This window comes from Varanus komodoensis, unplaced genomic scaffold (assembly GCF_004798865.1).
Source record: "Varanus komodoensis strain SLA01 unplaced genomic scaffold, ASM479886v1 scaffold3, whole genome shotgun sequence".
In the NCBI taxonomy this organism is placed as follows: Eukaryota; Metazoa; Chordata; class Lepidosauria; order Squamata; family Varanidae; genus Varanus; species Varanus komodoensis.
This window is the reverse complement of record NW_025335761.1, coordinates 19930370-19943566: the sequence shown is the minus strand read 5'-3', so window position 1 is coordinate 19943566 and position 13197 is coordinate 19930370. Positions and strand designations below refer to the sequence as shown.

Below are 13197 nucleotides of genomic sequence, written 5' to 3'. Positions count from 1 at the left end.
TTGAGGCGCGCCGACGACGTCACATGGGTGCGTGCGCACGTTCTCCCCTTCGGGTAACACGATTTGACTGTGAACATTAGCAAGGAGGGGGAGGGGCTTTCATTGCCTCGCTCACAATTTCACGGTAACTGGCGGGTCGCGAAAGCGGGGGAGGGGGGAGTGACGGGGAAGTGCCCAGCCCGAATCCGTCAGGTCTGCAACCGCGCGCGCGTGGTGGCTAGCGCGCAACTTCCCGCGTGTCTCGCACACCTCCTGCCGAGGATTGTTGTCAGCTGCGAATATTAACACCCGTTTGTGGCGGCCATGAGCGGAAGGCTCGAAGCCTAGACGGGGGAGGGGTGGGAGCGGGCGCGAGCGCGCCGCTCCTCGCGTGTCAGGGAGGCTCCGCGCGCCACGCGGGGCTCGGCGTTCGAGGCGTCTTGTCACGCGCGCGCTTGGGTGTGGGCTGAGGCGCTGCGCCTGGACACTCGGGTGGCGGGCGCGCTTCGGCGGTGGCCGCGTAGTGCGTCGGCCGAGCTGCGTTCGAGAAGGCGGTTGGGGGGGGATACTGCAGCCCTGCGAGCTTCGGGGCGGGCACGTGCATGTTATTCCTGGACGGGCTGCTGGATTTAGAGCGCGCCTCCGGACTGCGGGCCTTTGGCTTCCCTGCTGCTCCTTGCCGTTCTAAAGTTTCCTTCTCGCCTCCTTCCCCCGGCCCTGCACCTTTTTTTGATCCGGCAGGGTTGTGACGGTTCTGCTCTGCACGTTGTCAGTCTCCGTCCCTTGACCAAGCCTTTGTGGCGCTACGTTAGCGTGGGGAGGAGGCTAGAGGCGTTCTCCTTGAGGAATAGTTTTCTGTTTTCTACAGGAGCACGTGACTTTCCAGGTTGCACAAGTTGAAAAGTTAGGAAGCACGGAGGGATTGATGGACGCGGGAAGAAATCGCATCACTGACAACGCCACAAGCTTGGGCATATTTACTCGGGAGTAAGTCAGGCTTACTTCCAGGTAAGCGCGTTGAGGGTTGTGTAAGGTATGAAACACTGGCATTGAAAACACGATGTTCTGGTTTATCTGAGATTTTGACAACTGGACTTCCATATACGTTTAAGTTTCGAAGTGCCTGATCCTGCCAAATTTTTGGAAGCTAAGCAGGGTCGGGCATGGTTGAAATCTAGATGGGTGACTTAAATGTTGTGAACCGCCCAGAGAGCTTTGGCTACTGGCGGTATAGAAATGTAATAATAATAGAAGAGAGGAAGTAAAATTCAAAACAAATACTATTTGTAACTATTTTCCTACACATTATAGGTGTACTTGATTATATATTGTGATGCACATACACAACACATTGTTTTTAATTGGTGCTGTAACTGAGTGTTTATAATAATGTATAAAGCAGTTAAAACCACAATTAGATAAAATTTATTTTTAGAGAATTGCTATTGTATTTCCTGTGTAGAACTAAATGCAACATTCCCCCTCTCCATCTACCACCATATTAATCTCTGCGGCTAACATTAACATATATCTATGAAGGAAGTTACATAATTGCCACTTTGAGCAAAAACTTGAGATTTATTTCATGTTTGCTTGGCATTAGAATTCTGAAGTTTTCATTAAACTGCATTCCAGATATGTTTTTAATACCAATGCCAGTTGATATTAATTAATTATGGAGCAAATTTTGCATTTTTATATTTTTAATGAAACAAACAATGTGTTTTAAAGAAATTAAATCAGAAACTATTCTGCACTCTTCATATTTTCATTTAGAAAGCTACTCTTTGGCATTTTCTGAGCTGGATCAGAAAAATGATTTACTTTTATGCTGTGCCTTAATTTTAAAAACCAGTTAAAGGCTACAGTGAGTAACTTAATTTTTTTTTAAAATTCTAAACAGTTATGCATTTAGCATATCAGCTATAGTATCACTTGGAGATGCTAGTCTTTATTTTTGTGGTACCAGGGTAGCATGGCATTTCATAATACAATTCTTGTGAAATTATAAGTTCACTATGCTAACTCCATACCTTTAGGTACAGAGTGTGCTGGTATTGTTCTGTTTGTTTTTATTTGTATCCAAATTTTCTATCCCCAGAGGGAGGGTTAGTTCCCCCCCTCCCTTTCTACTGCCTCTCCTAGCTATTTTATCCTCTTAACAACCTTCTAAGTTAAGCTAGGCTTAGAGAAGATAACTGGTAGATGATTATTCAGTTGGCATCATGACTAAGTATGGATTGGAACTTGGTCCAAATCTAATTTCTAATTTGACAACCCTGCAGAAACAAGTCAGATGCTTTCAAAAAATATGGCTAATTCTAGAATTGGTTATTTGACAGGTTTGGACTATGGCAGAGAGATTCCCTTTTGTTTTTCCAGAGGAAGGGGAGATAAATAGTCTAGAAGGTAGGTTGTTTTGGTTGTTGTTCACCAGTCACACTTTATTTTGAAGTGTTCCTGCATCCCAGCACTTGAACGAGGTAAAGATAATAAGTGATAAGTTACTGTTCCCCACTTACACAGTTGTCCAGTATTGTTACTTAAACTTGCTAGTTTCGGTTCAATTGCCAGCTAAGAGAACTAAATGAAGATAAATTCAACTGAGGTAGGTGTAGTGTTTTTCAGGGTTAATACTCGTATGCACAATACTGCACTGCTTGGAAATTACTGTTTCAGGATTTTGAAAAAGCTTTCTTGTACAACTTTTATAGTGATTCACATTAGTATTTCTGATTCTTATTTTTAATTGAATGCTTCTTTTAAACTTTTGTGTATTATATGTTGGTCTCTCTTTTAATACATTTTAATACATTTGTTTCTTGTGAGCTGCCCAGAGAGCCCTTGGGTTATGGAGCGGCATATAAATGCAATAAATAGATAAATAAAATTTTCAGTATTTGAAATATAAATCTTGGGTTCAGTGCAAAGGTTGTGGAAGGGAAAAGATGTATTTTCTAAAACTTCTGAAAATTTTATCTCACTTGCAGCTTGCTGATTAGGATGGGATGTGTCAATGCTGCTGAGGTATTAGGGGGAATCCCTGAAACTGTCCAGTGGTTCCTCTATTCAGGGATCTGTCTCCTTGAGCCCCAACCCTCATGTGGCAGGTCATCTCCTGGACTTTCTGCTTTAAGCCAACAAGAAATTTATTTAGTTAAAGTTTTTATATGCTGTCCAATATTAAAGTCTCTGGATTGCTTACAAAAAAACAAAGCAAATTCATTTTGATCTAATTAAGAAACTTTGAGGCTTTGACATGTATTTGGATTTGTTTAGGAAATTCAGATATTTTACATAGATGAATATATCTGAACCCTAACAATATTTTGGCTATATTATTAGAAATACAGTGGTACCTTGGTTCACAAACTTAATCCGTTCCAAGAATCTGGTCACAACCTGAATTGCTCATGAACCAAGTCAAATTTCCCCATAAGGTTGAGTGTAAATAAGGTTAATCCATTCTGAACCATAACTTTATATATAAAGGACAGTATATAAAAGTTTTAAATAAATAATAAATAAATACAGTTGTTTTTTGAAACCACAAAAATATGAGCCAGATCCCTGGGCTGCAGGTCAAGCTGCGGCCGCCTCACCAAGCATGGGAGCGGATGGGCCAAGGCAGAGTGGGATCGGGGCCGCGACTCCTACACCTCCGCTGTGGCCTTCTCAGGGCAAGGTGCTGCTGCCAATCAGCCACCCTGCTTGTTCTCCCCGTGGCAGGGAGAGGCAAAAGGCGCCCCACTCAGCCAGTCCTGGCTTCGTCCCTCGCCTTCACTCGCCTCAGCCCATGGAAAGCAGTCCTTACCTCCCCCTCGTGGCTGTCTCCAAGCTGGGTGAGCTGCCCCACACTCGCCTCTCTGGCCTCCTGCTCCCCCTCCCAGAGCCGGGCGAATACCTACGAGGGGGTCTTCCTCCAGCTTGGAAGTGGGGTGGTGGTGAGCAGCTGGGAAGGCCTTGACTGAGGTGAGTGCGCCCTCATGGCTTGCCCTCATGGTGGGTGGGAGGTTATTGTTTGGAGTGTTCGTGTGGGGAAGATGGCCACGATTGTGTTCATGCAGGAACATGGCTGCAGTCGTGGTTCTTGCCCAATGCAGAGTTCATGATTGGAGGCAAAATTTTGCCAAAACTTCTGTTCATGACCCAATTTGGTCATGAACTGAGGCGTTCATGAACTGAGGTACCACTGTAACAATGTGCTGTGATAGCCTGACTCTGATATGTTCCTGCAGGAATACTTTAAAAATGATTTAAATTATATGATTTTCCTATAATTTTCAGGATGATAAACATGAAGTAAAGTCAGAACTGTGAAATATGGAGAAATTTGGAGAAATTTCAACACTTCCCATGATGGAGAATCAACCAGTTGTATTAGGGAACCAGAATGGTGGAGCAGTATCAGGTACAACACCTGCTCTTTATGTCCTTGTGAAACAGAGCACTGGAAAAACTGATCAAGGCATCTTGGTTTCAAATCGAGATGATTGTGGCTTTGCCAGCAATGCCACAACAACAACAAAACCTAAAGTAAAGACCTACCTTGCAGCTGACTGCACCTCTGGAAACATTACTGTTACACTGGACAACAACAACATGTGGAACGAGTTCTACCATCGCAGCACAGAAATGATTCTGACTAAGCAGGGAAGACGGATGTTTCCATATTGTCGATATTGGATAGCAGGCCTTGAACCCAATCTAAAGTATATCCTTGTCATGGATATTTCTCCTGTTGACAGCTTTCGGTATAAATGGAATGGCCATAGTTGGGAACCCAGTGGAAAAGCAGAGCCCCATGTGCTGGGAAGAGTATTCATTCACCCAGAATCGCCTTCTACTGGTGATTACTGGATGCACCAGCTAGTGTCCTTCTACAAACTGAAACTTACTAATAATACCTTGGACCAAGAAGGGCATATCATTCTACACTCTATGCACCGTTATCTACCTCGATTACACCTGGTGCCTGCTGACAAAGCCACGGAGGTTATCCAGCTGAATGGTCCTGATGTTCATACCTTCACTTTCCCACAGACTGAATTCTTTGCTGTGACTGCCTATCAAAACATCCAAATTACACAACTGAAAATAGATTACAACCCATTTGCAAAAGGGTTCAGGGATGATGGACTGAGCAGTAGACTTCAACGTGATGTGAAGCAAAACGGTAGTTCAGAACAGGAAGAAGGTAGTGTTACTAGTTCTCCCAGCATTGATAGGCACCCCACTGATGATAATACTTTGGATACAGAACATGGAGGTCTAGGATCAGCATTTAATGCTATGTGTAACACAAACTTGGAAAGAGACTCACTAAGTCCGTATCATGATTTTCTCGGTTTCATGGAGACAGATGTACATGGGCGTGATCCAGTATTAAAGCATGAAGCATCTGAAAGGTAGGGATTCTTTTACCTTTTAAAAAACTGAGTAATTGTTCAGATAATGTGAACTTTATTATCACTTTGTAAACACCATAGCTCTGTCCAATGGTATCATTTCATTGATCTGTTCTGAAGGACTGGGAAATGCTCAGGCAGATTTTCCTGTCACACTGAATGCTGGAGGAGGGAAGAAAGAAGGGAAAATCTCTACTGCACTAATGTGCTTCCACTGTCATAACACTGGATTTAACTCCATGTGTTAAGATGATAGTTGTTAGACGTATTCGCTGTAGTTATCAAACTATAGTTTAAAAATTAATGCGGATTAAAAAACTTTTTGTTAGATAAGCCATTTTATACTGCTTACTTTCCATTCACCCAAATCTGGCATTTCTTAACTTGTCAGTTTACAGTCTATTCACAAGGAAAAAGCAGATATTATATTTTTACAAGAAACACATCAAAAGAAAGATGGAGTGAATGAATTAAAATTATATTGGGCAGACGCATTTGAAAAATCATACGGTACATCAAAAGTAAGAGCTGTTGCAATTATTGTTGCCAAAAGATGGAAATTTAAAAGCTATAAAAAGAGATCATTTGGGAAGATTTCATATAATACAAGGTCTGATTTATGGACAAGAGGTGTAGCTAATATTTGCACACCTAATATAAATTAGAGTTTTATAATAACATGTATTATAATTAGAAGAAATTAGAAGAGGAAATTAAAGAATTAGAGGGAAAATATATAAAAAGTAGAGAAAACAAATTCATTATGCTAGAATTAACAGCTAAAAGAAAAGAATTACAAAATATTGAAATAGAACAAGTTCAAAGAAATCTAATTTACTTGAAAAGAGAATTTTATGAAAGTAGTAATAAAAATTCCAAAATGCTGGCCAGAGCCACACAAGTTAAAAAAGCAAAAAGTTTAATTGGGAGTAATCAAGAATGAAAAAGGGGATGTAGTAAGATGGAAGAAGAACTTTTAATTTTTCAAAGGTTTTTTGAAAAGTTATATATGGGAAATGAAATCGATTTGAAAGAAAGATATATATATATATAGAAAAGAATTTAAATTGTAAAATTCGAGAAGAAGATAAAGAACTCATGGAAACTCAAATAGAAGAAGAAGAGATGTTGGAAGCTTTTAATAAATTGAAAATAGGTAAAGCACCAGAATCTGATGGATTGGGTATTGAATATTATAACAATTTGAAAAAAAATATTAGTCCCTAAGATGAAAATGATGTTTAATAAAATAATGGAAGGGGAAATAATTCCAAATTCTTGGAAACAATCCATGATAATATTGATAGCAAAGCATAAGAAAGATCTTAAAAATCCTGGATCTTACAGACCAATATCCCTTATTAATCAAAATCTAAGAGTTTTACAGCAATATTGGTAAATAGATTGAATAGATTTATAGATAAATATATAAAGAATGATCAGTTTGGGTTTATAAAAGGTCGACAATTGTCAGATGTTGTAAAGAGTATTTAAATATTAACTATTATATAAAGAAGCAAAATTTAAAGGCAAGTATATTAGCATTAGATATATATTGCGTGGAATGGCCAACAATGAAGATTCTAATGGAAAAGATGGGATTTGGAATAAAATTTAAGAAAGTAATAAATCAATTATATTCAGAAAATACGGCAAAAATAAATGTAAATGATGGTATTACAGAAACAATAATCTTAAGATGAGGAACAAGAAAAGGCTGCCCTTATCACCAATGTTATTTGCTTTAATGATGAAAGTGCTGGCAAATGCAATTAGAAATGATATACAGATAGAAGGAATTGGAGTATGTCAGAAAATTAATTTATTTGCAGATGATACACTGTTAACATTTCAAGATCCAATAAATACTATAGAGAGAATATATCCACATTTAAAGGAATTTGGGAAGTATAGTGGGTTGCAAGTAAATTGGGAAAAATCAGAAATGATATAATCACAATAGTGAAGAATTGGATATATTAAAAGAAAAATATAAATATAAATGAAAAATAATAGACATTATTAAATATTTAGGAATTGATATTCCAAAAAATAGTCAAGAATTAAAAAAGAAAAATTATGAGAAGTTAAGGAAGGATATAAAATAGGAAGATATGAAAAGGTAAAATTATCATGGTTCAGAAGAATAGCAGTAATAAAAATGAAAATTTTGCCAAAGATGATTTTTTTGTTCTGGATGATTACACTTAAGTTTTATGATCAAGAATTAAAGGAACTTCAGAAGTTATTTGAGGTATATTGTAATGGAGGGAAGAGAACAAGAATAAGTATAGTACTATGGTATGAATCACAAAAAAAGGGAGGGCTAGGTATTCCAGATGTTAAAAAGCATTGGGTTACAAATCAATGTAAGATAGTTCCAGATATTATAACCCAAAGCAAAGAACTAATATGGAGTGATATTGAATTAAAAGAATTAAGGGAAATGGGCGATCACTTAGAGACATACTGGTTTAAAAAGGATATAAAAAAGATGATTAAGAAAATTCAAAATCCCTTTTTAAAAAATACAATGGAAGTATGGGAAAAATGGAGACAGTAATTAACGCCAGGAATTTCTCCGTTAACACCAGTGCTTGAAATGGAGGAATTCCCAAAAATAGAATCAAAGGATTGGATTAATAAACTAAAAATAATCAAATATATAAATGGAAAGACTGGAAAAATAAGATAAAAAATACAACACAAGGAGTGTATTGGCAGAAGCCAAATTAAATTGGTTAAATTTAATACAGTTAGAAAAACGGATAAAGATGGAGGGAAAATTTAAAGAGGAAGAAAGACAACAAAATTTGAAACAATTGTGAAAGAATGTGAGATTAAGGAAAAATATACAGGTAAAGGAAGAATTGCTAACATTTATAAAATATTAATAGAATTCTGGGATCAGGCAAAAAGTTTAAAATCGATTTGGGAAATGGACATTGATGAAATAAATGATGAGGATTTGAAGAATATTTGGAATAAAAGAGTATATAAGAATATGTCGGTTAGAATTAAAGAACATTTGATATGGTGATATGAAAGTGATATAGAGATGGTATTTAATGCAAGTTAAGTTAAACCAAATTGATGATGAATATTCTAATATATGTTGGAGATGTGGAAAAGAGATTGAAATTTATAAACATATGTGATGGGATTGTGATAATATACAAAAGATATGGATTATGGTGTTAATGAAATTAGAGAAATTCTAGATATAAATCTAGAAATGTCACCAAGAATTGCATTTTGCTTCTGATTGAAAAACAAGATATAAATGAAGCTAAGAAAGAATTGATTCTAAACTTGAGAATGGCAGCCAGGTTACTAATGGTTAAATAGTGGAAACAGAATTGGGTTATACAACGGAATGAATGGCATAATGAAATATGGAATATGGTTGTTAATGGTAAATTGCCAACAAATAAAAATCAAAAAGAGGACAATAAATTAAATAGATATAATGAAATATGGGAAGATTTTGTAAAAGCAGGACTGATAGGAGGGAAAGGCTGTAAGCCTAATCAAGAATATATGAATTTTTGGAGGGGATATGGGTTTAACTAAAGTTATAATATAAATTATAAATAAATATATTGTTACTTTCTATAATATATGAAGTGAAATGGAGATATAAACTGGTCTCCTGGGGAGTGGGTGCATGATGTTTATTGTTATTTTTAGTTATCAGTTAAACTTTTTTTTTTAAGTGCATGGTCTATTGACTTTTATGTATGCATTTAGTAGGTATTCTCATATGCTTGGAAAAAACTTACATATGGGTCCCATTTTTATATTATCTTGTGCATTCATTGGTCAAACAGTATGTTGTATGTTTTAAAATGGTGAAAGAAGTTTGAAAAAGTATCTTTGTGAACCTACATTCCTAATCTTACTATTAGAACTTTTAGAGAGAAATTCTCTCCAGCCCTCAAGGTAGATATGGACCTCAAGATGCCTAGACCACCATATATGAGCCACTTCACCTCTTTGTAGAAAGAACTTTGTGTGTATAATTAAATAAAAAACCCTTTATAGCTTTTCCTGCAGAATACATAAACATCCTTTATTCTTTTAATCTAGAAAATGCTTAGGTGATGCAAAACATTTTATTCAGCTTGTTGGGAAAAAGCCTTCCTAGTGAGTAAAAGATAAGGTTGGGATAATTTTCACCTTCCTGAAAGCTGCTTTTCTATGTGTATCTAAATTTCCCTGTAAGGTTCAATGTAAATAAGGTTAATCCATTCTGTAGCTTTATTTTTTAATCACAAAAATTTGAAGCAAAGTGACAAAGAACAACAAAGATCGTGGCCATCACCCCCCAACACACTCCGAGCAGGAGCGCGGCTATCTCCCCCCCCACACCGCCAGCACAAGCGCGATCGCGGCCATAGATGGGTGCGATCATGGGGGGGAGGAGACAGGCACGATCACGGGTGCACTTGGGGGGTTAGATGGGTGTGATCACAGGCGCGCTTGGGGGGGGGGAGACGGGCGCAATTGCGATCGTCACCCGATGCGGAGTTCACAACTTGAGGCAAAATTTTTCAGAAGTTTCTGTTCGTGACCCAATTTGGTCACGAGCTGAGGTACCACTGTACTTGGGAAAAAAAATTCTAGAACACAGTAAGCATTACATCTAAGTAAATGTATTTAGAATTCAGCTGTGAAAGTATATGGTTCCCAGACCATCCATGCTACCACACTGTATCACTGAAACTGAAAGGTAAAAATTGTAGGGCATGCATTTTTACCCCCCTCAGTGGCACATAATAGCATCTTCTGAGCCAATAGTATTTGAAGTTCACGCTGAAGTGCATGTCTCCAAAAGAGTTTTTTAATCCTTAGAAGGTAACTTCTTGCAATGGAGTGAATGGTGCCCCATTAGGTATGGCTGTTAAGTACTGTAGGTGTACGTTCCTCTGTTGCTTTGTCCCAGTCAGTTACCTTTAAGGGGTCAGTGAAAAGCAGTGAGGGTTAATATCTGCCTTTTATGGAGTAGCTTGAAACTCAGAAGTGTTAAAACAGTCAAGGACACTGAGAAGTGTCATTTCAACTTTTAAACACAGGAGGAGCATACTGTTAAACAAGAGAGACTGTTGCATACACACTGTTTTGATGCCTCAATTCATCTTTTTCCCCCATTTTCAGTTATTCTGAATTATTCTGCTGCATTTCTCCATTCTTTCCCACCCACTTTTTGTGCCTTGGTCCTTCTTAACTGTGTGCAAATTCACTTTAAGACATTATCCTTTGTCAGTTGTGTTCCCTTTGGCACATGAAATACACTAGGAAACAGAGTAGACATGACTACATATACAGCAAGCACTTATTTACAAAGAACAAACAAAAAATAGCAATAAGAGCAACAAAAATTTGCTCCATTTGTGCACTTTTGAGGCACTACTATTAAAAGGTGGCAAAAGAGTGGTGGCCTTTCCAAAGTGCCATTTTGGCATCAGTGAAAAGGGCAGTTAAGGTGAGATTGGGGGTTGCAACAAAGGTTTGCTGCTTTTGCAAAGCAGTTCAGTAGCCAGCTCCAGCAGTCGATGATAAAATCACTCTCTTGAGTTCAAACAACATGATAATCAATCATGGGCATTCATGATCCTACAATAATCCATGTGTTCAGAGAATGGCTTATTTGTAAAAAGGAAGTCACTTTGCAGAGAGCACACTGGCTTTGGACAGCATGCAACGTCCCATGACTTGTGTGCCCATGGTGGATTTTCCTGATTTGTGACCTCTGTCTATGTAGCCTACATTATAAAACAGACCAAAAAAGCATAAAAACAAATAATTGAAAAATCAAAATTCTCAAAGAATTTAAAATTTTGCACATTTTGAAACTTCATACTATTTTAACCATTTCCTGCAACATACTTTTCTGGAGCCAACTAACTAATTTAACACATGTCTTAATGTTCAGTCATGTCACTATCTGGAGTTTAATATTCCAACACAGTAAAACTTTGCTGGTCTTCAGTGGTAGTGCTGATCACATACCAATGGTATAGGAAATCTGTCTTTTAGGTAGGGAGAGTTTATTCTAGTAGCAGAAGCTAAAAGTGTCTGTAGCTGAGGCAGCATTGCATTGTTCAAGATATAATTTTGAAACTTACTAAAAACTGTGCCACTGGAATCCATAGACACAAGCCTCATAGTGTGTTAAAAAACAAACCATGTGGGACTCGCTCATTATTCCATCACTGCTGCATCATTTAATTAGAACAAGCACAGAAACAAAACCCAAACTTCAAGAATGCATATTTTCTTCTCATGTTATAGTATGATGATTGTAATCACATATTGGAAAACAGCATGAGTTGGATCATCCCTAAATATATCTCAGGAAAATATATATTAGATCATCCTTTCCCAACCTGATAGCATCAGATGTTTGGACTACAGTTAGTAGCATTCCTAACTATTGGCCTTGCTTGCTGAAGTTTAATGGGAATGATAGCCCAAAACACCTGAAGAACACTAGGTTGCAGAAAGCTGCATTTCATAAGTAATTTTAATAAGGAAGAAATAACTATGTTGAGACTTATAATATATATTTTTAAAAGCCTACCTTCACATTTCAAAATTTCCAGAAATTGAATCTAGTCTTCCTCTGAAAGTCCTCCTGTTTCCTCATTCTGAGGAAGTAAAGACAGTTCATTTATTTTCTATACTACCTAGTAGCATAAGCTCTTGCAGTGGACAACATAAACACATATAGCAAGATGCAATATAGAATAAAACACTAAAACATTATAATATTACATTGAAAAACAATTTAACCCACATTTAAAATAACATTTTTACAACTAAACAGCTAAAACCAGTCTGTACTGTCAGGCCTGCAGAAAACAGCTGGTAATACCCTTCCTGCCCCATGTGCCATTTGGCCTTGGTAAAGGCCTCAATAAAGGGGGTAGTCTTAACCTGGCCCCAGAAAGAACATCTTGTCCTAAATATTTAATTCAATCTAAAAGGATTTTTTTCTTAATCCAAAATGGTTCCATTTTTCCAACCTTCCCCAGCCCTGAAAAAAAAAAAAAATCTTGGGGACACACACACTTTTTTTCTTCCCTATTTTTCTGGATTTTTCCTAGGCCTTCATGTACCTAGACCGAAGATGATTTGTATCCTGTTAAACTGGATTTCTGTTATAAAGGCTGCAGTATGGTTTCTCTGCTAGAACAGAGGTGGGCAACTTTGGGCAATCTTGACACCACTTCCCTCTTGCCCCAGAGCTGCTGCAAGTCATATTTTCCCTGCTACTCCTGTGTTAGAATAAAAAGGGAAAAGCAAGGTTATGTTATGTTAGTCGTGAAGTCGTGCCTGACCCATCACAACCTCGTGGACAACATTCCTACAGGCTCTCTTGTCCTCCATCCCCCGGACTCCACCCAAGCTCACACCAACTGCTTCAGTGACTCCTTCTAGCCACCTCATCCTCTGCTGTCCCCGTCTTCTTTTGCCGTCAATTGTTTCCAGCATTTGGGTTTTCTTCAGTGAATCCTCCTCAGTAGGTGGCCAAAGTATTTGAGTTTCATCTTCAGTATCTGGCCTTCTAAAGAGCAGTCAGGATTGATCTCCTCTAAGACTGACTGGTTTGATCTCTTTGCAGTCCAAGGGACTTGCAGGAGTCTTCCCCAGCACCACAATGCAAAGGCCTCAATTCTTCAGTGCTCAGCCTTCCTTATGGTCCAGCTTTCACAGCCATACATTGCAACTGGGAAAACCATAGCCTTGACTATATGCACTTTTGTTGGCAGCGTGATGTCTCTGCTTTTTAGTATGCTGTCTAGAT

At 38.1% G+C, this 13197-nt stretch overlaps 1 protein-coding gene across 8 annotated transcripts in view; it reads left to right on the top strand.

Annotated features, from left to right (window-relative positions):
* The window catches only part of LOC123026305 (MAX gene-associated protein-like), an 85205-nt gene continuing 72008 nt past the window's right edge, over positions 1-13197 (top strand). For 6 of the 8 annotated variants that reach the window (XM_044435769.1, XM_044435770.1, XM_044435767.1 and 3 more), the window contains exons 1-3: positions 616-987; positions 2322-2388; positions 4267-5387. In XM_044435769.1, the coding sequence (XP_044291704.1) occupies positions 4303-5387 (1085 nt within the window). In that variant the 5' untranslated portion in view covers positions 616-987; positions 2322-2388; positions 4267-4302. Of the gene's footprint in view, positions 125-615; positions 988-2321; positions 2389-4266; positions 5388-13197 lie in introns of those variants that run through there. The other 2 variants (XM_044435764.1, XM_044435765.1) reach the window with 2 other exon arrangements.